Source organism: Podarcis liolepis, assembly GCF_965112155.1.
Source record: "Podarcis liolepis genome assembly, chromosome: 7".
Taxonomy (NCBI): Eukaryota; Metazoa; Chordata; class Lepidosauria; order Squamata; family Lacertidae; genus Podarcis; species Podarcis liolepis.
The window spans coordinates 40,770,431-40,797,243 of record NC_139561.1 but is presented as its reverse complement, the minus strand read 5'-3'; the positions used below and the strand labels follow the sequence as shown (position 1 = coordinate 40,797,243).

Sequence of the window (26,813 nt, the reverse complement as noted above, 5' to 3'; positions counted from 1 at the left end):
AGTGTCCTCTATGAAACAGTGGGTATATCCGGAATCACTGTTCACTGCGTCTGTTTGCTGACCACTTTGGCAGCGTTGGACATCATAAAACAAAGTTTTATGCCTTGTTTTCATCAGATAAGAATCTGACCCATTGCTTCTTTCAGAGACTTGCATAGTCCACAAAGACTTTCGGAGACTTATAAAACTTATGTTTATTTGGTTCTATGTTTTCTATTTGGTTTCTCATATTGTTCAATGTTCCAAATAGACTATATAAAGAGTTTATATTGATATTGCATTGTTGTACTTGGTCATCATGCTGCCTTGGATATTACTGATAATTGTTTGCAACACAGAGTTTTAATTGTTTGGTTACTTAGTAAGTTTTGTAACTGGCGTTTTTAAAAAGCTCTTGTTAACTGTAACACATTCTGGTTTTGATGTGGCGCTTTATCCTCCTTTGTAAGCTGCCTTGAGAGAACCTTGTCCTTCAAATTGTGGGATGTAAGGATCCCCAATAAATAAAATAAACACTTTACTAGCTCCCAGTTATGAAAAACATGAATGCCGCTATACTATGTTAAAATAATTACAATTGATTGCTAAAACAATCAATTGCATGTACAAAGTATTTTCGTTTCACTCCATGGCATCTCAAGATGAGTCTCCATGCTGCTTTTCAAATAACGTTTATTTTAGTTTGGAAAGACTAACCATGGAAGATCTTTTTTTTGGGGGGGGGGAAGGATCTCCATGGGAGCTTCTAAGAGATAATTAGGATATTAAGATCTAAGAGATATTTAATAAATTGTAATGCTTCTGAATATGCATAAATTCACTGTATGACATAGTGTCACCCACACATTTTTCATGTAAGTTATATGCTCATTATTGAGATTTCCATCAGACACGGTTATTTTGAACTAGCCGCTTGAGTTGTATTGTAATAAATTTGTGCTTGGCCTGTAGAACTGTACATATTTGAAACTTACTGTGCAACACTGGATATGAAAATGTTTATACTGTGTGCAACTATCAATTCAACAAATAAATATCAGTGCAATCCTGCGTATGCCTACTCAATAGTTAGCCCTACTGAGTTCATTGAGTTAGGCTGCAAGCAGAACAGTAAGCCCCACTGAATGCAACAGGACTTAAGTAGACATGGTTAGAGTTTTAAGTAGACATGGTTAGAGTTGCACATGGTTACACTCACATAAGTCTGTATAGGACTGGAGGCTTAAGATGTTTACCATGTACCACTGAACAATTTGATAACTATTTGCCTAAACAAAAGCAATTCCATAGGATAATGCCTAAACTTTTGCATGGGGAAATAATAATAAGCTAAGTCTGAATTATTCATTTTATGATACGTTATTATCTACGTGCTGCTGTTTAAAGATCTGTATTCAGGATATTTTAAGATCTGTTTTAAATACATTTTTATACTGCATTTTTTTGGTAATTTATATGCAGCTTCATTAACCTCCACAGAGGTGTACGGATAAAATCCTCCCCTGGTCAGAGGTTCAAGATGTGTTGTGAGTTCAAGTCCTGGCAACTGGAAAATCAGAAGATGTGCAATGGGGGGGGGGTTGAATACTTAACATTCACTTAAGCTACAAAGCAGTGGTGGGGGGCAGTTATTACAAAAATATCAGGGCAGGGAAATGAGCTTTATTATCCCTAGGCAACACATTGCCAAAATATGAGAAGACCAGTAAAAGTCTTATTTCCTGAGGCAACCACAGATTTGTTCCACGGCATTTCAGGAGGTAGTGTCTTGTTATCTCTCTTTACTGCACTCTCCCCCACACTAAAAAGATTTTGTGAGCTGCCTACAGTTGGTACCTATTAAGTTGACTAGCCTATATATGCCCCCAGTTCCTGGGACCATATGTTTTCCTATCAAAGGTGATTGACGCAGGTACTCAAAGCTGAGATCAAACAATATGAGAGCTTATTAACTTCAAATGCTGTGAAACTGGGTGTGTGTGGCATTTTCTTTTTTAACAGTCCATTCTTTTCTTTTCTTTTAACCCCCCTATTATTTTTTTGTTTCATGAAAGTTTGACTATCCAAGGTACGCTGCTACAAGATTCTTCTGTCCAAAGGCATTAGTTTTCATGAGTCATCACAGAGGTGAATCAACTCCTTGCTCATCTATATCCAGTATCCCTTGGATAGAGAAAAGGAGCCCACCCCTGCCTTAAAGGCAGTCCAGTTTTAATTCCCTTTAGACCAGGCATAGGAAAACTCCGGCCCTCCAGATGTTTGGGACTATAATTCCCATCATCCCTGACCACTGGTCCTGTTAGCTAGGGGTGATGGGAATTGTAGTCCCAAACATCTGGAGGGCCAAAGTTTGCCTATGCCTGCTTTAGACTGTCAGTTAACTGATGACACCAAGCAAATAGTTGATGTCAGAAAATAAAGAAATATAGAAAAGTCATACAAGTTTCTTATCTCTGCTCTTGCTTCCTCAAGTAAGTTCTGTCCATACTTTGGGGGCAACGCTTGTGGAGATTTCAAAGGTCGGATTTCTACATCCTGCATTCTCATTCCTAAAAGAAGAAGGGAGTGGGTGGAATGAGAAAAATCAGAGAAGTATGTTTACTGAAAGGTAAGTGACTAAAAGGAGAAAAAAAATAAGCAGTAATCACACATACTGAGCATTATCCTACTATATTTGTAACAGCCTTGAATTTAAGCCAGGGAAAGCTCTCCAGAAGTTGCTAGACTACAATTCCCATCATTCCTCACTAATGACCAAGCCAGCAAGTGTCGATGGGAAATGGAGTCCAACAACATTTGGAGGACCACAGGTTTGCTACCCCTGTTTTATAGAGAAGGCCCAGAACCTAGTGACTTCATTTGGGGTTGCAATATAGCTGGTCTGACCATTCTTCCATCTAGACAAAATTGTCACTTGAATGGCAGCAGCTCTACAGGGCATCACTCAAAAGTATTTTTCCAGCCCTGCCCCTCTATATCCTTTCTAGCTTGAGATGCCAAAGAATCAAAGGCAAATCTGTGACCTTCTGCATGCAGAGCTCTATTGCTGGACTATGGCACCCTTATTTTTGAAGCTGAACTAAGTCAGGCCATTGGTCTCTCTAGCATGGTATTTGAAATTGATGGACCTAAATTAGTCAAGTCCATTCATTTCAGCACAACAATTTTAATATGGACTCTACCTTTTTAAGATTTGACTTCATTCATATTTTGGGTTTTTTAAACTTGTTTTTAACCTTTTTATTGACAGTTTTAATGCATATGTTACAGCCTTTGTAAACTGCTTCAAGGTTTTATTTACAGTTAAGCGGCATATATGCTGTGTTAAATAAATAAATAAATAAATAAATAAATAAATAAATAGGCTTATTAAAAATGGTGGCATGGATCCAAAGGCCAGTGAGAATCATTCACAGCATACCCACTAGAGTTCTGGAGTTTTGGAGCTGTTTCCTCTAAAATGACAACCTTGCAATGTTACTTGACAATCCTCTTTTGAAGTTGAGGGGTGTTCCACAAACATTATGGCAATATGGCATGGAGGGCAGCTGCTATTCAAAGGAGAAAAAGTAAAACAAAACCCAGTGATCACACACTCATGCCTTTGGCAGCAAGTAGCTTTTTGGATCCCGACCAGTTTGTCTAAATTCTAAACATAACAGCATACATTCCTCATTACAGTTAGAAGTCACTGCTGTTTTAGGCCACAGTTTTAGCAGGGAACAGATTCTGAAGGGCTTGCAGGAAAATGGAGTTACTACATTTGATTTCAACCAAGTTCTGGAAGCTCATGGAGATTTTAGTTCGCATTAAAGCAGTTTTATTAGCCTATCCAGTGCTTGACAGTGATGTTAGAATGCTATGTTTCTTCCATTTACAGTGGTGCCTCGCAAGACGAAATTAATCCGTTCCGCGAGTCTCTTCGTCTAGCGGTTTTTTCGTCTTGCGAAGAAACCCTATTAGCGGCTTAGTGCTATTAGCGGTTTAGCGGCTATTAAAGGCTTAGCGGATTAGCGGCTTAGTGGCTTAGAAAAAGGGGGAGAAAGCGAAAAAAATCGGAACACTTGCAAGACATTTTCGTCTTGCAAAGCAAGCCCATAGGGAAAATCGTCTTGCAAAGCAGCTCAAAAATGGAAAACCCTTTCGTCTAGCGGGTTTTCCGTCTTGCGAGGCATTCGTCTTGCGGGGCACCACTGTACAAATAGTTGGCATGCATTGGGCAAAGACTTCACTACTTTGGGTGATAGCCGGGATAATTTTAATTTGCTTTCAAGGGTCCAGCTTTTACAAGAACCTACTTTTATTTCTTTCATGGGCTGATAGATGAGAAGGAGGTAAATACATATGGTGGCATCTGATGCAAGTCCTATTCAGAGTAGACCCACCAAAGCTGATGGAAACAACTAACATAGGATCATTAATTTCAATGGGACTACCCTGAATAAACTTTGTCGGATAAAACCCATAAAGATTTTGAGGATTTTAGGAGCAGCTGCAAATAAGTGTGCTGAAGCCAACTCCACCTTAAAATTGAGCACTTTATGTTTGGATACTATTTGACCTGTGAAATTTCAAGCTTCTGTTCTCAAGGATGGAGAATCTGTGGCCCTCCAGATATTGCTGGGGACCAATTCTCATCAGCCCCAGCCAGTGTTGTCCCTCTGTGGACTGAAATATTTAAAAGACAAAAGCCAACAAACACAAACCCTTTTGATTCAGGGCTTGCTCCAATTAATCATGGCCAAGGTTTAATGTTACAAAGCATAGATGCCAAGGACCATCTTTAAGTAGACATTCCTAATCTTTCCCACACAACAGAGTATTCCTCTTTTAAGAGGATGCCTGCTATGATAAATGAGTGTGCTGTCTGGAAACAAGCCATGACTTCTGATTCAGAAGTTTTGATTCTAGCCACATGCTGACTTATGTAAATTCACTCAATTGGTTAATCAACTATGGAATGCTCTCCCCAGGGGGAAACACCTGGTGCCACCACTGGCTTCTTTTAGGCACCAGGCAAAAGCATTCATTTTCAGCCATACTTTTGAATGAACTCATTCTTTCATTTATCTACTTACTGCATTTATACACCACTTTTTCCTCCATAGAGCTCAAAGCATGGTTCTCTATTGCCCATTTTATTCCCACAACAGACAGCCATAAAGCTTCATGACTGAGTGGGTATCCAAACCCTGGTCTTCTGGGCTATAGTCTGATACTTGTCCTCTCTTAGTGGGTGAGATCTGTTAGGCTTCTTTTTATGTCTACCAATGTTATTAGCTTTTATTTTGTTCTAGCTTTATACTGATTTAAATTTTTTTTGCATTCTATCAAAAGTCGCTTTGTTTTTTAAATTTATATACTGCCCTTCATCTGAGGATCACTGGGCAGTTTACAGTATAAAACCACAAAAATACACCACATAATAATGAACAAAACAATACCGTCCAGCTTAAAAGGCCATAGATGGTATAATTAGCCAAAGGCCTGGGAGAAGAGGAGTGTTTTCACCTGGTGCCTAAATATACGTAATGAAGGAGCCAGGCGAGCCTTCCTGGGGAGAGCACTCCATGAACAGGGAGCCACCACAGAATAGGCCTGTTCTTATGTTGCCACCTTCTAGATCTCACAGTCACATGAGGAAGGGCCTCAGAAGATGGCAGTATCAGGCAGATGACAGTCCTCCCTCTGTCTTATCCCACCTGCTTCAACTGGCTTCTGGGACAGTTGTTCCTCTGCCCAAGGGTCTGATCAGCACTGTTTCTCAAATAATTTGAATGTGTCAGGGTTTAAAAGGGGACAGCTTGCTCATGTACCTTTCTTTGCACGCTCCTGGACGCCAACACCCTCCACCGCTTTTTTGAGACCTGTGTTAATGCGCGCCTGGACATAACTGTAGGGCGTGTGCCGCGGGCCGTGAAGCTGGAGCTGCTGCTTGGTTGAAATGAGCCTATTGCGGACAGCTTCATTTTGCTTCTCCAGTTCCCGAACTTTCTCCTGCAGCTGCTCAATCACTTCCTCCATCTCCACGTCCTGACCCAGCCGCTTGGGGCCGCCACCGACCTGCTCAGCTTTTTTCTTGTCGTTAACAAGCCGAATTAACTTGGTGGCCATTCTGTGGGGGGAAGCGGGGGGTGGGGTGGAAGAGAGAGAGAGAGAGAGAAAATACAACTTATATAAGATGAAAAAGGTGGTGGTGGCGGCGGGGGGAATTAAGCATAAAAAACATTCTGTTGAAAGGAACATAATCACTGTGAAGACTTCAGTGCAGAACCTGAATAATAAATTTCAGGTTTTGATATAACTATTACTGCCTGTGAAGAACTCTTTGAAGATAATTGAAACCACTGGATAGCAATCTGCTTTATAGCACTGACAAATAACAGTTTCCTAAGGCTTATCATTTAAAGTTTAGTAAAAGGGAGGGACGCATATTTACTCCATATGCTGCTCAAATTTGGAACGCATGACCTTCCTGAGGAACTCTGCATGCTGTTAAGTATAGTTACAGATTGGGGATGTGGTGGGGCCACGTATAAAAGCTTCAGTCCCATATGATATTAAGCTATCCAACGCATGCTTACAATATGTAACACATTCCATTGATGTAGTGCTTCCAGTTTGAGTGCAAAAGTGGAGGACTGCCCCCCCCCCCGAATTTCAGTTCTAAAAACAAGTAGGTGGGCAGGCTCAAAGGCAGGCCTTTAATAGCTCGTGTCGCCTTGCTACATCTTACGCTTAGCAAATAATACCAGCGTGCTTAAGAGAGGTTTAACAGTTAGCCGTGGGATATAATTGGATGCAGGAGGTATGGTTTTCATCTAGCTTTAAAAGGATACAAATTTTGCTTTTGGCATCTCAAGAGTTGTACCTTTGATTTCTCTTAGTTTTGATAAACATGGGGAAGCCAGAACAAAAGACAGAGAGGGCACATGGGGGTGATGTAACATACAAGAGCAGAAAACACTTCCAGCAATGAATAGGGTTGCTGAGGGTTGGCGTGGGGTGGGGGTGGGGTGGCGTTGGGGGGGGTTCGGGGAAGGACTTGGCATACAAAGAAAGAAAAGGTGGCTTTGATGGAAGAGAGAAGTTCAAGACTTTACAAAATTGGTCGCATATCTTCAAGAGCCGTATCTACTTTATAGGGAGGCTTTTTTTCATTTTAAGAGATCCAGACGGGAGACTGAAAATAGAGACACACTTCATTTGTTTGAAATGCTTTCCTTTATTTCAGTACAGTATACTGACAATCTTCTTATTTGAAAGAACAAACATATACATGCGGAGGAAGTTAATAGCTTTGAGATGTCACAGAATAACTTACTCGCCTGTAAGCTATTATCTAAAGCAGCCTTGTAAAATAGCCCCCAAAAGTTATTAGCTTGGGTTTTGTTTGGTTCTTTCCTCATCACCTACTTTTTACTCTTGGAGGGGCTGATACAAGGTGGATGGAATGCTCTGTTCTGCCTAGGCTAGTTCTGCTTAGGAGTAAAAAGCAGGAGAGTGAATCAGTGCTGCCTGCTTCCTCCAGCAGCCTGCCTGGTGTCTAATCCAAGTGAACAGCAAGGTGGTTAACCTCCTGCGCACCCAGCACAGAACTGTAGTGGACTGGCAGTAGAAGGATAAAGCCACAGCTGCCTACTCACTCAATTTCGATGTTGTATATTCAGCATGGGGCTTCATCTCCTGCACGCCCAGCCCAGCGAGCTGGCAGCAAAGGCAGGGATTGTGCCATTTCTCCACCCCAAGCTCACCATATCTCCACACTAGACACCCTGGAGATTTGCCAGCAGTTTGTTTAGCATAGAAACACAACAGGTTGGTGACGGAGGAAAGTAATGCTCCTTCTCTCTGCAGCCAGCCCTCTTGGTTCTTATGCTGGATGCTTAGGAGTGATCTTGAGCTACTGTAAAGCAGGAGGTTGATAGAAGAGAGACTGAGTGATCCTTCCCTCCTGTGGAAGCCCACTCATTTCATGGGAGGAAATTCCTAGTAGGCTACGGCAACCAGGAGAGTAGTTAAAACCCAAGGCTGTTCTCAAATGTGTAGCAGAAACAAAGAAAAATCTGTTTACAATGAGATGAGCATGAAAGCCAATTGTAGCAGTGGAGAAAACAGGTTAAAGACCAGTTAAGTTGCAGAGAGGGTGCTGCATCCCACATAAATGGCTGAGTTTCAGTGTGTGTGTGTATTTGTGTGTGTGTGTGTAAAAATATTGTTATTATATGAACCACTTACAAATTTTCTTAGTATTGAGGAGTGTATAAACGTATTAAATAATAATAATAATAATAGCTGAAAGTATGTAAACAGCTTACCTAACCCAGGCTTATTTTTTACCATTCCACTGAGAGGCAAAGGTCCCCAAACTTTTGCTTTAGAAGAAGAGAAGGAAGTCTCACCTTTTAATTTTATCTTCTTGCTTATGTGCATGTTGTTTAAGCAAGAGGTTCTCCTCGTGCAAGCGAAAGTATCGGTCTTCCAGCTCCTCTCGGCTGATTCGCGAAATCCCATGTCGAGCCTTGACATTTAGGACCATTGATGGCTCTGCAACAGAGAGGATGTCCAAGGGACTATACACACACACACACATATACATACATACATATATATATATATACACATATATGTGATTACGCATACCAGAAACTTGCTGAATATGGGCCCTACCACCATTTTCTCAGTTGCTGTTGGAACATAAATTGCTTCATGTTTTCTGTGGAGTCCTGGGTGGTCGGAAGATGACTAGCATGTAACTGGCAAAAGACAGTCATTAAAAGATTTGGGGCATGAGGTCATCAGTATAGTGACAACACACAGCTCTATTCCTCTGTTTGAGGAGGAGTCAAGAATGACTGTGCGTGACCTGAATGTAGTAGTGGACTAGATGAGGGTCAGTAAACTTGCTGAATCCTTTTAAATTGAAGGCCCCATGGGCAAGGGACGCAGGCAATTTCCCTGTTCTGGATTGGGCTGGGCTCTATCTGAAGGAACAAGTTATGTAGCATGGTGATGCTCCTTGATCTATCGCTGGCACTAGGGGATCAAGTCACCTCAGTGGCAAGGGGCACCTATGATCATCTTTGGCTGGTATGCCAGCTACAACTGTTCCTGGACAGGGATGACTTGGCCACAATGAACCATGCAGGCATTGGTAACCACAGAGAGAAGACTATTGTAATGCACTCAATGTGGGGATGCATTTAAGGCTGGCCCTGAAATTGGAGCAAGACCTGTTCACTGTGCCACAGTCTTCTGAAGTCCATCACATGGCTATGCATCAACAGGCCTATTCTGTGATAGCACCTATTCTACAGAACAGTCTCTATTACCAGTTTTGATTGTTGTGAATGCCCTTAATAACAAATGAACACAAAATGGTATAAAATGATTTCTCTTTATAGTATATTTGCACTAGACTGTCGCCATAATATTTAGCGAGGTTCTAAAGGTAGGGACTGAAGGACATCAGCCAAAATTAGTGAGAGTCTGCCAGTTCCCTGGTCCACTTTACTTGCCTTGCTGATCTGTTGCTGGCTGCTCTTTACCCAGTGGGGGTTAAGAGCTCTGTACGTGTTCAGGGGAACTTCTTTTGAATGCAGGGAGCCATTCCCAATTCAGTCACCAGTGTAGAGCAAATCCAGGCAGACCTGGTGGGGATGGTGGTTGGCAAGTAGAACCCCAGGGAGTGGGAAGAGCCCAGATAGTTGTTGTTACTACTACTACTACTACTACTAATGCTGTGAATACATGTGTTCCAGACTCTATTGCCTGGCTTCCACAACCTGAAGATGTTTTGTATTACAACTAGCAGCCCCAGGCATGGAAGCCCTAGGTATGCTCTCCAGGAGTGCTCAGTCCAGACCCTCTTTTCAGTTTCCTTGACCCTCTGGATAAATTTTCCCTTTCAAAGGAGCTAGCTGATTAAAACGTGTAAGAAGTGGAACAAACCTTGCAGCCCTATGAGATTTAGACCTATGTCTCTCACTGGTAGATCCTCTGATGTTTCATCAGCTGCAGCAGACATGACTGAGCTGTGGATGACAAAACCCAAAGAAAGATTCTCTCTGTAACGTAAAATTGCACAAGCACCGCACACTGTAAATTACGTGAGATTAAATGAGAGTGAAAAGTAATGACAGATTCTGGCAGAACTCTCTTACGTCGTCTTCACCACACAGAAACCACAACACCAGGGGCATCATAAAGTTCTATTTTAAAAGTTGTTTGGTGTATAATCATATTCATTCATATAGTTTAATTTTTTAATGTAGATTTTGCAGCTCTTAATTCCAGATACACATGCCCATGTAGAGTGTAATTGATTTTGTAAAAAAAAAAAAGTCAACAGGGCTACATGAATCAAAGGGCTTGTAGTTTCAGCACACAAAACAAGCCAATATTGTGCTTCAATGACCTTGGACCTAATTTGCTGGTTATACAAGCATGAGAGTGCTATGGTGCCCATGTCCTCCAGATAGGCTTCCCATGGGCATTTGGCTAGCCACTGTGAGAAAAGAATGCTGGAGTAGGCAGGTCTTTGGTCTGATCCAGCAGGGCTTTTCTTAGACATACAGTACTGCACAATGCAGAATAGGTTCCAGAAAGCCACAATTTAAATAGATCAAGGGTGAGATTCTAGAGTCGTCTACTTGAAAGTCTGCCCCACTGATTGGAGGACTAGCTTCTGAGAAAACACATACTGGATTACACGGCAACCTTCATACAATTAATTGTGGCTGCAAACCTACTTGGATTTAAGTCCCACTGAAATCAATTAGATTTACTTCTGAGCAAACATGCACAGATTCACATGGCATAATTCTTGTCAGTCGGGTGACCCTAATTTTATATAACATAAGGATAGAACTGTATAAGTACTCTCTGCTGGATATCTCTGGTGTCAGAGACAAGGCAGGTGGCAATTTGCAAACAGGGAGAGGGCATTTTCAACTTTACTGCCCTATCTCCTTTGCAGTAAGCTCACCTGGTATCTACCTTGCAATTTTTTAAGTGCCAGGCAAACACTTTACACTGTATTCTGTTGCTTTAATTAAACTGCTGTTTATTCACATTGCTTGCTTTAGGCTTCACATCCACATATGTTTATCTGAAACATTTCTATACCAGTGTTTCCCAACCTTTTTTGGGCAAAGGCACACTTGTTTCATGAAAAAAATCTCGAGGCACACCACCATTACAGCCCCGTGACGTCAGCGCGCAGCGTCACGCCGGGAGGGACGCACGAAAGTGTAAGTTTCAATTTTTTCCCCTCCCCCTTGCCTTCCTTCTGTGCCAACCGCCAAAAAGCCAAGAAAAAAGCCAAGACTTTAGGGCAGCAGGTCGACACGGAAGAAGCTCCTACCTAAGGACAGGTGCGACGGCCGTGTCCTCTTCTGCCACACTTGGCAGCCCTGCCTCACGGTCGTGACTCCCACCCTGATTTCTCCCCGCAGGTCGAGCGGCACAGGCAGCCCAATGTGTCCAGCCCAGACACAAGCCCCCCACTCTAGATCCTGAATGCGACCAAGTGCTCTGGACTCCCGAGCAGGGTGGGAAAGAGGGCTCGCATCTGGTAGCCTCCGGGCTCCTCGCCTGCTCGAGGGATGGCATTGCAGGCAAGCTGCCGGCCGTCGCCATCGCCGCCCCCTCATGCGAGTGGACCTGCCCGGAGTGGTGGGCCAGGGGAGGCTCGCTCTCTGTGGGGATGTGGCCCGCACGCGCGGCCCCGCTTCCTCCTGCCCAGGGCTGAGCTCCTTACCCGCGATCTCGGTCTCGCGCACACGGATCCCACTTATTCCGAAGCTCGCGCCACTAGCCGGGGCTCTCACACCGTGCCAGGGCAAGGCGGCGCGGCCCACTGACGTCATCGCGGCTCGCCGGCGCCCTCGACTTCCCTGTTCCCTCCCCTCCCTTGGGTCGCCATGGTTACCGAGGACTGCAAGCTGCTCGGGCGAGCGTGGGGCATTAAGTGGGAGAAGGAAAATTAAAATTAAAACTCGCCTGAAGGTCGCCTCTCCGGATATGAAGCTATCTTTCGAATTTTTTAATTTTTCCCGCGGCACACCAGGCAACATCTCGCGGCACACTAGTGTGCCGCGGAACAGTGGTTGGGAAACACTGTTCTATACTACCTGGAGCCTATTTAGGTTTTCGTACTGCCAATTTTAGCACAGTAAAAATACAATAATAAAACAAGAGACACAAAACTTTAAAACAACTAAAATCACAGTTTAAATACCTGAGTGAGATATTTTAGCTGTTCGTGTGACAACAAGGAGAGTTTTAAAAAATGCAGCATGGGGTCAGGATATATATCTTGGAACATGTCAGATAATAAGAAAAATGCTGTAGCTGAGTAGCAGAGCATTTGCCTGGTATGTAAAAGGTAAAGGTAAAGGGACCCCTGACCGTTAGGTCCAGTCGTGGCCGACTCTGGGGTTGCGGCACTCATCTCGCTTTACTGGCTGAAGGTCAGCTTCCGGGTCATGTGGCCAGCATGACTAAGCCACTTCTGGCAAACCAGAGCAGCGCACGGAAACGCTGTTTACCTTCTCACCGGAACGGTACCTATTTGTCTACTTGCACTTTGACGTGCTTTCGAACTGCTAGGTTGGCAGGAGCAGGGACCGAGCAACGGGAGCTCACCCCGTCGCGGGGATTTGAACCACCGACCTTCTGATCGGCAAGTCCTAGGCTCTGTGGTTTAACCCACAGCGCCACCCGCGTCCCTTACCTGGTATGTAGAAGGTCCTAAATTCAATCCCTTGAATCACCAGATATTTATTTTATTTACTATTTATTTATTGCATGTATATCCCACCTTTCTCTCCAAAGACTTCAAGGTGGAGTACATGGTTCCCCATCTCCTCATTTAATTCCCATGACAACCCTCTGAGGCACGTTAGGCCGAGAGATTGTGACCAGCCCAAGGTCACCCTGTGAGCTTCATGGCCGAGCATGGATTTGATCCCTGGTCTCCCAGGTCCTAGTCTTACACTCTTACCACTACACCACATTGATAATAAGAGAACCTTGCCTGAAACCCTCTGGAACTGCTGCCAGTCAGTGTAGATAATACTGAGCTAGATGGACCAATGGTCTATATTCCTATGAAAGTTCTGAACACTCACTTGTGCCTGTTTTTTTGGAAAAAAAGGTTTTGTTCTCTTGATTATTTTTGCTCTAATTATGAACTATATGGTGGTAGTGGTCTGGATGTTTATTTTTACTGATGCCTGTTCTCTAGAGAAACCCCCCTCCCCCACTATTTCACTTTAAGAAACATGCCCGAGTTTGCTCATTTCTTCCTCCCTCCTCACATTTTTTCCTTTTGTATCATTTATTTCATTTTGTTGAACAAAAGTTATATACTGCTTAGCTGCAAGAAACACCTAAGTGCTTCACAGAGCTAGACAATAAAACTTTTTTAACCGTCTTGTTTTAAATGATTACACTGTATGCAAGACATTCCGGGAGTTTTTTGGGGGTTTTTTTTTGCTGAAGAGTAGGCTAAATAAATAAAAGTTAGCTTTCAGTTCTTTTATTCTCATTCCTTACAGTGTTGCATTTTAATCGTATGCTACCTTGAGAAGATTCCCCTTCTTTAAAAGCACTGTAACATTGTTACATTAAACAGTAACAATGAGCAACAAATACATCCTTCCCTTTTACTGGTAACATTTTATTTTCTTAACTTACAATATACAACAACATTAGAATGGCTTGACGGTGGGGATGTGGAGGGTAACAAACAATCCAACAACTTTTCAAATGAGTTAAATAAGAAGTCATTTACACCCACTAATTTATTTCGATTTTAAGATGTGCAGTATCTAATTAAAACATCAAAAGCAAAAACATCATTAAAATGCAAGCCAATTCCTTTTTTAAAAAAATAAAAAGAGGTACCGGTTCTCAAATCACCCTATGCAAAAACAAGCACCATATCAAATCCCAGCCTAAATATGCATACATTTACATACATTGCAGTTTAAATTTGCATAAAAATCTCCCCTTGCCACCTCAGAGCCAAACCCCCTACAAAACCACCCATTTCCTAGACATACTTCCCCTCCCCCGGAGGCCCCAATCCAGCAACTCACAGCTGCCCAGTCCTCCTCCTCCTCCGGTCCGCCTCCGCCCTCTCCGCATCCCTCGTTAGCAACCGCCTCCGTTGCTATCCCTCCAGAGTCACTTCCGTTCTCGTTCAAAGGAAGGCGGGGAAAGAAAGAAAAGGGACGGGCTTCCGCGCGGACTCCTTTTCCTGTCGCACCCCCCGCAGAGCCTGCCGGGAGTCGTAGTTCTAAGGAGGAGAATTCCCTTGCGAACCTGAATCAGCTGAGAACTACTGAAGGCGTGCACTTCCTAAATATTCCCCTTCCCCGCCCAGCTTACCGCTAGCGGAAGTTTCCGCGTGCTTTGTGGGAGTTGTGGTTCCTCCTGCCAAGCCCAGCCGGCTATGCTGTTTTTTTTTGTCCGGAAGGAAGGAGGCTTTTCTTCGCAAGGGCGGGCCTTTTGCATGCGAGGCAAAGTGCGCAGCCCGGGCAGGAGAGCGGCATGAAGCGGAGAGGAGCAGGGGAAAGAGAGAAGGATGTCAAGGTAATTCACAGCTAGCTCTGTGCAGGTGGAAATACTTAACATTGGACAATTGCATCCCCTCTTTTCTCACAGCCAAGCGCTGTTTATCTGCTCATTGCATTTGCATTTGTACATTTATGTCCCACACTTTTCCTCCAAGGCGATCGAGGCAGCGCACATGGTTCTCTTCTCCCCCACCCCTTTTATCTTCACAACAACCCTGTGAGGTAGGTTAGGCTCAAAGTGGCCCGAGGTTAACTGATGAGTGGCAACTTGAACCCCAGTCTCCTAGATACTAGTATGAGAGCCTGACCAACACGCCACACCGGCTCCGAGTTGCTCCCCACTGTAATGTACATCGCACAACGGTACAAGCTTCTGCATAGTTCGTTTGGAAAGAAGGCCCACAGATTTTAATACATGCTTATTTTTAAGTCAGCCCCACTTGTTCTCAGGTAAGTGTGCAATGGACCACTTACCTTACTCTTCGATCAGCATGTATGTACTGATTTCAATGGGGCTTAACTTTGGGTTCAGGATTGCAACTTTGTAGCCTGATCTTTTAAAAAAATAAAAAAAATGTAATTAGTTTCCCAATATTTACCCAATATTACCTCAATTATACAAATACCAATTAATATCAAATTAATTCAAGATTTATACAATTTATTTAGAGTGGTTTCCCACGCTCCATGACCATCCAGTTCTTATATTACTGCGATTCATATTCTTATTAACTTCAAATTACATTTCAATTGATGTATTAATCTTTTAAATAACAACTGCATTAGTGATTTCTATTCATGTTGTTATATTATTTAACTTTTCATAGGATTTCAAATGGGGAGCTCTAATTATTATTATTTTTCACAGCATGTGTCAGTCTAAATATGTTCAGTTATGGATTCCTTGGCCTTTATCTCCTGTCCCATCCTTGAAATTCTTCCACTGTTGCTGCTGTGTATTCCCAGCTGGGGTGGAGCTGTATTCCCAGAGATTCTCAAAAGATGTAGCCTGGTTTTATGTATATTTACTTGGAAATAAGCCTCAAAACTATTGGTACGATTATTTATTATACTTTTGTTTCATCCTTTGTCCCAAAGGAGCCCAGGGGAGTATGCAACAAAGTACAGTTGCAATAATCAAAACAAATTAAGCATAATATCATAATAAAATATTGCTAAAACAAATAAATACAGTTGGTTTAGATAAACATGCATAGTCTTACAACCTTGTTGCAACAAATCCTTTGTATTTGTTTGGCTCTTATATTTATATTCTGCTCTTTGTCCATGGTACCTAGGATGTTATACATGATTCTTGCTCTGCCCCCCTGTGCTTTTATCTTTGCAATAACTTTTTGAGGTAGGCTAGGGAGTGAGGTAGTTACTGGCCAAGGATCACTGGGTGAGCTTCATGGCCAAATGGGAATCTGAACTTGAGTTTGCCAACTCCTAGTCAGACACTCAAACCATGATTTTACTCTGCTGTTTACTTGGAAATGTCCCACTGATTTAATTGGAATTCATTCCCTATAATAATTCACTTGATTGCAGCCTTACAGGCTCGAAGAGTGATTCACTATGGTAGCACAGAGTGCTTTGACTGATGCCCCAGCTTTGACTGATGTCCCAGCTGCAACGCTATCTGGACAGGGGTAGCCTAACTTCTGTTGCCTATGCTCTGCTAAACTCAAGGTTAGATTACCACAAAACATTCTATGTGGTGCTGCCTCTGAAGACAGTTTGGAAACTTCAGCTGTGCAGAATTCAGCGGCCAGGTTGCTTACTGGGGCAAGACGGTTTCAGTCTGTGGTGTAATACCTTTGATGGCCCTTACACACACATGTAGTATCTCTTACAACCTTCAGCCAGCAGCCAAAGACTTTTTCTGTTTAGACATGCTGGATAGCTCAGTCGGTACAGCATGAGACTCTTAGTCTCACGGTTATAGGTTCGAGCCCCACACAGAGCAAAAAGATTCCTGCATTGCAGTGGGTTGGACTAGATGACCCTTGTGGTCATTTCCAACTTTCAACTCTATGATTCTATGCCTCAGAATAGTTTGATGACACCACACACTTTGCATGCAGAAAGTTCCAAACCCCATCTAAGTGTCTCCAGTTAAAAAAACAAACCAAATGAGGAAAAATTTCTGCCTGAGACCCAGAAATAGGTCAGCCTTCTTCTCCAGATGCTGTTGGACTCCAACTCCCATCAGCCCCAGTCAATATGGCCACTAGACATGGTTGATGGGAGTTGTAGTCCAACATCTGCAGGGCACCATGTTGGGGAAGGCTGGAGTAGACAGCCCTCAACTAGGAGAGCAGACAGCTTCACTTCGCCTTATGTAACCTCCCCAATCTTCCTTGGGACTCCCTTTCTTCCCTATCTTTCTGAGCATAAATTTCTCCCGCATTACGATTTTTCGTCCAGGGAAGTATTTTGCAGAGATGCTCTTGTCAATGAAAATTTTCCGGTGGGAAGGGCCCCAGTGGGGCATTATTGGCCTCCAAATGCTATTAATGTGACAGCTTACTGAGAAATGGTGTGTGTTTGATGTAATGCATTACCTATATGTTGGAAGCGGTGCACAGATTCGGGGAGGGGTGCGTGTGAAACATAAGATGGAGAGCGTGGCAAATGTTCTCTGCTTTAAAATTCATCACACCGACGCCGGTTCAAATTGCCCCAGCTGTTAACGCAGGGACCATTACAGTAATGGCCTCTGCAAATGAAGGAGAACCAACACACACACACTTTATTACCAGCGGGGTAATTTTCTCTTCATCTGTAATAGCAGCAGAGCCACGTATTGATCAGCCCATCAAGATACTAATCCTCTGTAAAATTACTTGTTATAACTGAAAATGTGTTAATCCAAATCAGCCTGTGTCCTGACTTTCTACTTGCTATTGAATACAGGCCATTAGATCGTTTATTTTTCATGATTTAAAGCCTTTAAACATTGATAACAGTTGGATCTTCTTTTGCGAGAATGGACACTTAATCTTCACTTATAGCCCAAGGATGTCTTCTGGTTTTAAACAGAACATCACCCACTTAATTAAAGAGCAGTGTCTGTCTTGGCAGTCCTGAATTATGCTGGTGCTTTAGGTTGCTTCAGATTTATGAAGAGGCTAAATATAAAACTGGATGTAAACCTGTGTGTCTATGTGTTTGTGTGCTGTAAATAAGGCCAGGATGCATCTTGCCAGGTTTAAACACCTGTGGATGCAAGGGTTATCTGGAAGTTCTGAGGATGTAAGGTACTTAAAATAAATATATATATTACATGTTTGCCTCACATTTTATTGAATTGTGTCTTGCAAGGATAATGTTTCTTAGACTAATGCATGAAAATCTACATTAGAGTTAGTATTGCAGTGCAGTATAAGAGCATGAGCCCTGCTGGATAATCTAGTCTAGCATCTCCTACGTTAGCCAGCCAGATGCCTCTGGGAAGTCTGCGAGCAAGACAGGATGGCAAAAGCCTTCTCCTGCTATTGGTTTTCCCGCTGGAAAAGTCACTGAAATAACACATGAACACAGAGTCCAAAGAGAAAAGCCCTGATAACACCTTATTGAGCAAACCAAACAAAAACATGGTGTAAACTGAGGAAAAAGGAACAGAAATGTTTTGTGTTTCTTAGTTCAGACCCTGTGCAGGACAGGGAGACATACAACTACATTAACACAGGAAAGCTGCCTTGGAACTACACAGCCAATCAGAGTACGAGTTACCTCCGCAAGAATCATGCTGCTATGGTTGCTAGGCAACACCTTCCCCCATCCCCCTCTTGGACTTGCTGACCACAGAATTAACCCTTAAGGCACACATGGAATGATCTCTGTTGCTGCCCTTCCAACAGTCCCCTCAAATTGAATTCAGTGTGGCATGTTTCCTCCACATCTGGAGGAAGCCTATAGCTATTACTGCTCGTGTCATCCATATTGTTAGACACCCTCCATGAATTGGCTTAATGCCTATTAAAGGCCTCTAAGAAAGTGGCATAATCATGTCTCATGGCAGAGAACTGAATATATTAATTATGCATTGTGTGAAGAAGTAAGTTTGTATTGTTCAACCTGTTTAATTTTATTTTCCATTCCTTAAAGCAGGGAGGCAGGCTGAATCTTCTTTCAGCCTGAGGGCCACATTGGACAGCCTTCCTGGGACGACATTGAATGGCCCCAAATTCTAGTACTATGAGAGAGGGAGGCAAAACTTCTCCGTATCCACTTTCACCACACCATGTGTAATGATATGCACCTCTATCATGTTTTCCCCCTTACTCACCTTTTCCTTAACTAAAAAGCCCCCACAGAAAAGCCATGGGTGTTCTACCAAAAAGAGTCTTCCTCTTTGCCTCTTCTGTTCACTTCAGGACACTCAGAGCAAAGTCTCCGACGAGGATCTTAATTGCCGTATTTTTCGCTCCATAAGGCGCACCTAGTTTTTAGAGGAAAAAAACAAGAAAAAAAATATTCTGAACGAAACAGTGGATGTATGATTTTTGTGGTTCATGCTGTGGCCACAGACATGTGATTTGACGGTGAGTTTGGGGTAGCCCAATGCAAAAATCCTGAGAATCCATGTGGATCCGTGCTTTGTAACCACATTTTTGCACCATTGTGGCCCCAGGCAACAGTGGGTGCGTGATTTTTTGGGTGCAGGCTGTAGCCATGGGCATGCTATGTGATCTGATGGTGAATTTGGGGTGATCCAGTGCAAAAATCCTGAGGATCCATGTGCTTTTACCTCCCCCCTCCCAGGCAGCCTCCTTTATGTCTAGAGTCCCTTATCTCCCTCCTGATCCCTTGCCGATCAGCTGCTCAGCGGCTTTGTTTCAACACCCCCTTCCCTCTTTCAAAAAAAAAAAAAAAAGCACGATCGGCTTTTCACCCCTGGCCAAATCGACTCCAGGCACCACACATTCGCTCCATAAGACGCACAGACATTTCCCCTTACTTTTTAGGAAGAAAAAAGTGTGTCTTATGGAGCGAAATATATGGTATATATTATAATTAATTATACTCTCCTTGCGGCTGCTTCTGACCGCATACACACCTTACATGTAAAATGCTGTGATACCATAGTCCCACAAGAATTCTGGGAGTGGTAGTTTGTTAAGGGTGCTGAGAATTGTTAGGAGACCCCTATTTCTTTTTCAGAACTACAGTTCCCAGAATGTTTTAACCATCAGTCCCTCTTCCCAGGGAACTCTCGGAACTGTTGCTTAGTGAGGGGAAAAAACGTCTCCTAACAGTTCTCAGCACCCATTACAAACTAGAGCTCCCAGAATTCTTTGTGGGAAGCCATGACTGTTTAAAGTGGTATCCTAGTGTATTGTGCAAATGCGGCCTTTGTGTTCCTATTTCCTTTTTTTTAAAAAAAAAATAATTCCAGAAGTTTTGAAGTAAGGGAAAATGTGTATTGTTTGTAGTTCGGCAGCTTTTCCTCCATTGTGCTACCATTACACATGCCTCTCTACTTCCTCAAAGAATCAATTCTCTTTGAATTTTGCTCAGTTTCATTGTCTCTTTTTATCAGCTCCTCATCCCACCGCTTTTATTTAAGGTGATAAAGTTACTTTACTGCAACTGCGATTGTCACCTCTGCCCTCAGCTAATCAAATAGTTTAGCTGGAGGGAAGCATTTATCTCCCACTTCCATTATTATTATTTTCGTAGCTGTAAAGAGAATGAATATATATATATATATATATATATATATATATATATAATGTCAGGAGAAGGCTGTAACGGTGAAACGAGGTATTGATCTGCTGTATTTGGCAATTTCTTTCTACCTCACCATCGATATCATGTCAGCCTCTGACTGTACTGTGGTTGACCTCACAAATAGCTCTTTATGTTCCCATTGGATTCAAATGATATACTATGCTGAAAACTAAATCAATGAATGATTATAAAGTTTTGAGTATTATTTCATGACCCTGAGGCAACCGGTGCTTCATGAGCTGAATGCTTGAAATGATACCTCGTGTGGTAAAGTAGTTACTGCTGTTTGTGGGGGACGCTGACCTGGTTCTCATGAAGGTGGTTTAACGTGCATGTGAGCATCACCTCACTTGGTAGTCTTCAACCTTTTCGGACTCGGGATATATCTTTAACCCAAAGTGCTTTGGGGGATCCATTTCTTAAGTTTCTACCATATATGTGTATGGTAGTTGTGCTACTGTTGTGACCTACCTTTGATCAGGCTATATTGGGTCCCTACCCACCCACTGAAGACTGATGCCTTAAAATGTTCCTTTCTATAATCCCTGCACATAGAAAAACACCACAGAGGTGGTTAGGATAAGAAGTGTCATTCCTAACTCTGATCTTGTGCTAGATGCTGAGTCCTTGGAGAACAAACCACTAGATGCTCTGTAGTTCAAGGATCTTGCAGTACAGGGTCTCCTGGAACCAAGGCTGAAGATCTCCTTGAGGGACTCCCCTGGGGGGGGGGAGACCTGCTGAAGAACCCTTGGAGCTGTCAGAAGAGGAGGTGGAGCCACCCCTCAGATCTTGGGGAATGCTGGTGCCAAGGGTCTAGATTAAAGAGTGACAGTGTAGCTTGTGTCTACGGACCTAAGTTCTCAGTTTGACATTAGTATATTGGAATTGTGGGTACTTGGGGATTGAGATTGCTATTAGCATATAGGAAAGGCAGATACTTAGGGAATGAGTTCACAATTAGCATGGGTCGTTGGAGAATCAGTTCGGTATACAGTGGTACCTCGGGTTACAGACGCTTCAGGTTACAGACTCCACTAGCCCAGAAATAGTACCTCGGGTTAATAACTTTGCTTCAGGATGAAAACAGAAATTGCGCGGTAGCGATGCGGTGGCGGGAGGCCCCATTAGCTAAAGCGGTACCTCAGGTTAAGAACAGTTTCAGGTTAAGAATGGACCTCCAGAACGAATTAAGTTCTTAACCCGAGGTACCACTGTATAGGAAGGATGGGTATTTGGGGATTGGGGTTGCTATCAGCCCACAGGGTAGTATGTAGTATCAGAAATTGAAGAACAGCATTGATGCAGGAAAAATATTCATGTATTTGTAAGTATCTTTGCCAACATTTGCCTTCCTACTATCTTCCCTCCTTCATCACAGATAATCAAGGTTGATGGGCTATTTATTTGAAGTCTCATAAAGGTCTAGCATTTTGTTTGTTGGCTAGAATTTAGTGTTGGGCATACATTGGACTGATACGAAGGATGGAAGGCAGTGATGTTTATATAATAAACAAGATACTTTTCTCCCCTCCCGCAAGTATTTTATATGTTAATGCAGGCAAAGGTAGATGAGTTCACATCACTTAAATGTGAACCACAAGCATGCAGATCCTTCCTTGCAAATGGTTTTAAAATAAGGTTATGCAAAGCAGTGGTGTTTTGTGTTTGATCATATGCTAGGAATCATTATTCTTTCCAAACTCTGCTTTGGAGGGTGAAAGTAGTTAAATTCAGCTTGTTGATGCAATCTCTAATTGAAATTATTAGGATTTTTAAAAAACAACAACACAGTATAAAACATTGCTTTGGTTCTGTAATAAATAAGGCTATCTTCTAATCTTAACACATTCACTCACCATGTCCGGGCTCCAACAATATATGTATTGGCCAGGTTTATGGAAAAAGAGGTTCTTTTTTACTTTTTAACACCCTCATGCTAAAAGCCTTGCATGAAGATACAAACTAAATGCAAGGAAGTAGTTCTTGCATAAGAGGTTTCACATGCAGAATTGTGATGGGACAGGCATGGGGAGTCTGTGGTTCTGCAGATGTTGGTGGATTCCAGCTCCCACCAGCCCCAGCCAGCTGTTGGGATTCATAGTTCAAGAACATCTGGGGGCCATAGATTCCCCAGCCCTGCTCTAAGACTTACAGCAGTCTGGTGTAGTCCTTAGAGCGTTGGCCCAATATTGTGAAGATCCAAGTTCAAATCTCCATTCAGCAATGAATTTTCACTGGGTGACTTGGAGTCAGTCACTCTGGCATACCATCTCAGCCTAAACCTGTTGGGAGGATAAAATGGAGTGGGGAAACAGTGTATGCCACTCTGAGCTCCTTGTGGGATATAAATATTAATCAGTCAATCTATAATGAAATGGTGTGGACACCTGGGTAGGTCATTAGCAGCTGAACTTCTGTTACACCGCTAAGTTTGCCCCTGACTGCTGCAGGCCAGAGTTCAGGTTGATCTCCCTGTCCTCTCTTTGCAAAGAAATGACACCGTAATGGGATTTTAAAAAGAAGTATGCTATTTACTGTGTATCATTCTTGGAATATTTTACTGGTCAATTGACCAGAATGTTTGAGATAGATTTTTAATGCACAATTGCTGACCAGATGTGTGGCTTGTTTCATGCTTGGATTCAACCTCCTCATATAGTTTTCAGGCCCATTAATGACTGGGCTACAATCCTGTTTATCAGAGCGCACATCCTATTGAACGCAGTGGTGCTTACTTCTGAGTAGGCACACATAGGTTACCACAGTTTACTTCTAATAAGGAACAACAACAGGGAAACAACTGAATTCTCTACATTGCATTTTGTGTTTGTTTGGCTGGTCTTTGCCTGTGACGAAATGAGGTCCTCATAATCAGAGTTGCTTGCTGAAAATATAGATTTATTATTATTATTTTGCTGAGAGCAAAGCAGAAACATTGTGTTTTCTAAAATAAATCAGTTTTTGGAAAGCAAGTTTTCTGTTCCTTCAAACGAAAAAGAGGCTAAAGGTGGAGGGGAAAGCTGCCAGTAGACTCCGTTTAACTGTATACTTTGCATGCATTTGTAATCTGAAATAGGAAAGGAAGGGAAAAAAGCCCACCCTGAGCATAGCCCCACTTGAGCTAGACAGCTTGAATGGCATCCTGTCAGTTGGGCTGTTCATGAATTGGCAGTGGTCTCATTTAGGACCTTCGGATATGTGTCTGCCTGGACAGAATGAGAGCACTTTGCATGTTCTTCCAAAGACAACCACTCCTTGCCGTTTCGCCGCAGGCAACGGAGCATGACAGTTGCCCTTCATTGCTGTCTTCTCTGAGCTTAACCTTTGACCCTCCGCTTAGTCGCCGCGCAACGGTTGGAGCAGGCCGAGATGTTCGTGAATTGACGGGCATCGGCCTGCAACGTGCTTGTCATTATTTGACTGTCAAGAGTAGCTTGCCATTGGGTTCCATCAAGGTTTGAAACCTATGTGCAGCAGCCCATATTACTTAACTTCCAGGGCTGTCAATGGGATGACCAAATGTGCATAGAAAAATAGGCATGTTGAATACATCTCGAGTCATATCATTGGAATATTCCTTTTCTTCTTTATGCATTCCTGGTGCACGTACTTGCTAAATGTATTCGGATGGCTTTCTTGGGGCCATGAGGTTGAATCTGTTGCCAGAGCAGGGCTTTTTTTATAAGAAAAAGAAAAGAAAAAGGAAAGAAATCTCTGTGTGTATTGGGGGAAAGCAGTGAACTGTTTTCTCTTGTGGTCTTAAGTTTCAAACGGCACACGATTGAGATTTGAGCAGCTCTGCCAGTTAAATTCTCAGCTTCACTCACATATCCTATCAGCTTTCTAGCTGTCGGTATAAGTAGCTAGATACTAGACCAGTGGTGCCTGAGCTTAGCTGTCAAAGTGGAATGTTCATTTTGAAGGACTCAGTAATGTGATCTAAGAAGGAGGGGGGAGAGAAAGAACGCATATAGGGTCAAGCTTGTGCGATTCTTAAGTCTCTGTGAACACTTTAAAATGGCAAAAGTAGTACTTGCTTCAAGTTTTGGTAGCTTTATTGATTCCCCTTTCCTCCCTTTCTCTTTGTAGGACTCCCCAGTTTTAGAAGCGGAATAAATTGTAGTCAATTAATTTTAAAGTGGTACAGGCAGCTTTTGAAAAGAAGCCCAAGAGTAGATAACGGTGCTTAGCAGGGACTGAATGTTCAAGGCCTTGATGACAAGCCCCGGATAGGCAGGGGAAGAGCAAGGGTTCCTTCAAGTCACCTGGTCTCATGGGTGTAGACAGGATTTGTGTTAAGGGGAGCTGGAGTTATGTTAGGGGGGCAGAACCGACCTATATTTTACGCAATTGGTCAGTTGGTTTAGTATTTTTATATTGTGGTTAGCTGTTTCCCCTGCCCCCCCTTGGCTACGCCCATGCCTCGTTCGAAACTGCATATTAATTTTTTTTAAAAACCCTGCTGATGGCACGCATGACATTGGTGAGAATGCCTGTTCTGAGATAGCATCTACTGTGATGCATGGACATACCGTGTAAAACCAAGGAAGTGGGTAAATGTACTCAGCTGCAAATGCATTCAGATTGAACTAATTAAAAATAACCTGATTGGTTGAGGTTTATTTCTATTTGTATTCCACACTGGTTGGGATGGTGTACGTGTTTAGTAGCACCCCCGCACCCCCCCCCCCAAACAAAACAAAACTTTGAGATAGGTTAGGCAGAAGAGAGAGAGATCAACTGCCTCAGGGTCAAATAGTCAGCTTCGTTGCTAAGCTTGTGCAGTGGTACCTCTGGTTACGAACTTAATTTGTTCTGGAGGTCCGTTCTTACATGAGGTGCGCTTTTGCTAATGGGGCCTCCCGCTGCTGCTGTGCCGCCGGCGCACGACTTCCGCTCGCATCCCGGGGCAAAGTTCACAACTAGGGGCATCTACTTCCAGGTTAGTGGAGCTAGTTACCCGAAGCATTTGTAAGGAGGACGGTACATAACCCGAGGTTCCACTGTATTTGAACCTAGGCCTTCCTCCGCTCCCTGCTCAAACCAACCGCTCTCGCCACTGGCCACAAGGTGTGAGGAAGTTGTGACCCTGTAGATGTGGCCCTCCAAATGTTGTTGTAGTCCATTGGCATCAGCCACTATGGCTAGTGGTATACCGCTTGGATACTCCCAAGCTGTGAAACAGTTTATTGAGAATATCCTTCTAGTTTTTACTGGCAAAACATTATTCTGTTTAACTGGCTGTGCAACTTAGTACAAATTTGTAGTAGGGAAAAAGTTACATACTAACTGCAGCAGCCTAACATATATTGTATGGCATTGTTGGTCCTACAAAAATATTTACCAGCCCAACCATGAGTTGTAAATTTGTTTTGCTCTTTTTTTGAGCTTGAGTTTTATTATGCTATTTAACAAAATGTATGCACAGATTGCTTGATAGAAGACCTCTAAGTGGTTTACTTAGAGCCAGATTTTATGGTCTGGTGTAGAATTGGATCAGAGGCCTAGATTTGCAGGCTGGCCTTGTCTACAACCCCCCCCCCCAATTTATGACTAATTCCCCTAAGTGATCAATAATAGAAGCATCATCAATAACAATTTATATAAAATTTCAGATCAAATACAGGCAACTCCCCATTTGCATGCGTTCGGCACACGCATGACCAGTGGCATGTGTGGTGCCTTGGAACGCAACCCCCGTATAAATAGGGAGTTGCCTATACAGATAACATTATGTAGGTTCTGAGAACTATGCCATTATACTGGTGGTGGAATCAAATTACGGAGTTACAGTTTCTCATTTTCAGTAACTGAGGAAAAATAGTCACCATGGTTTCCCAGAGTAATCAGACAGATCTCCTGGTCCCCAGAGGCAAGAATAAGCAAAATGTAAGTGTGAGCGGGTGTCAGAGGAAGGGTGTGGCCAGAGGGTGCAGGATGCAGTCTTCTTGCTTAAGCTAAGCAGGTTCAGATCTATTTAGTGTTTGGATGGGAGACTCCCAGGGAATACTATATATAAGGAAAAAAAGGTGAAATATAATTATCCTAAGTTAAATAATAATAAAAAAGCACAATTAGTCAAATAATAATGGAAGATTTCCATTGGTGTCAGATTCTGAAATAGCGAGTTTTTTTGTTTTTTTAAAACTGTATGTTGTGTGTGTTTTATTCACACAGCAAAACTGTGCTACACACTATTGATTGTTACTAGACTCTGCTGTCACCCTCTAGGTTATGACATGTCTCAAGTAAGGACACTCCAGAGATTGTTTGCCCATTCATCAGGCATCTCCCATTCTTCCATTTGCTCCCCTCTTCAAGAAGTAATCAGCAGTGTCCGCCCCTTTATGAGAGGTCAAAGACACATAATACTATGTTGTGCCTCTAGCACCAAACCAAAGGTGATATCTTGAGGGAAGCAGTCTGTTGTCAACTGCACTGTCATTGCACTACAAATGTTGGCATGTTAGAAAGGTCGAGACCTTT

The 26,813-nt window shown here is 42.8% G+C and overlaps 2 protein-coding genes across 14 annotated transcripts in view; one reads left to right on the top strand and one right to left on the bottom strand.

Moving 5' to 3' along the window:
* RPGRIP1L (RPGRIP1 like) overlaps positions 1-14,221 on the bottom strand; it is an 82,460-nt gene extending 68,239 nt beyond the window's left edge. For both annotated transcript variants that reach the window (XR_014528525.1, XM_083513512.1), the window contains exons 1-5: positions 14,106-14,221; positions 9,952-10,034; positions 8,403-8,547; positions 5,817-6,115; positions 2,441-2,549 (exon numbers count right to left, since the gene is read on the bottom strand). Coding sequence is in view for 1 of the 2 variants with exons in the window: in XM_083513512.1 (XP_083369638.1) it covers positions 2,441-2,549; positions 5,817-6,115; positions 8,403-8,547; positions 9,952-10,027 (629 nt within the window). In the remaining variant the exon portion in view is untranslated. The remainder of the gene's footprint in view (positions 1-2,440; positions 2,550-5,816; positions 6,116-8,402; positions 8,548-9,951; positions 10,035-14,105) is intronic.
* A 207-nt stretch (positions 14,222-14,428) lies between these two features.
* The window catches only part of FTO (FTO alpha-ketoglutarate dependent dioxygenase), a 270,050-nt gene continuing 257,665 nt past the window's right edge, over positions 14,429-26,813 (top strand). For 6 of the 12 annotated variants that reach the window (XM_083513717.1, XM_083513714.1, XM_083513709.1 and 3 more), the window contains exon 1: positions 14,436-14,601. In XM_083513717.1, coding sequence (XP_083369843.1) covers positions 14,560-14,601 — 42 coding nt within the window. In that variant the 5' untranslated portion in view covers positions 14,436-14,559. Of the gene's footprint in view, positions 14,602-26,813 lie in introns of all 12 variants that reach the window. The other 6 variants (XR_014528546.1, XM_083513712.1, XM_083513711.1 and 3 more) reach the window with 4 other exon arrangements.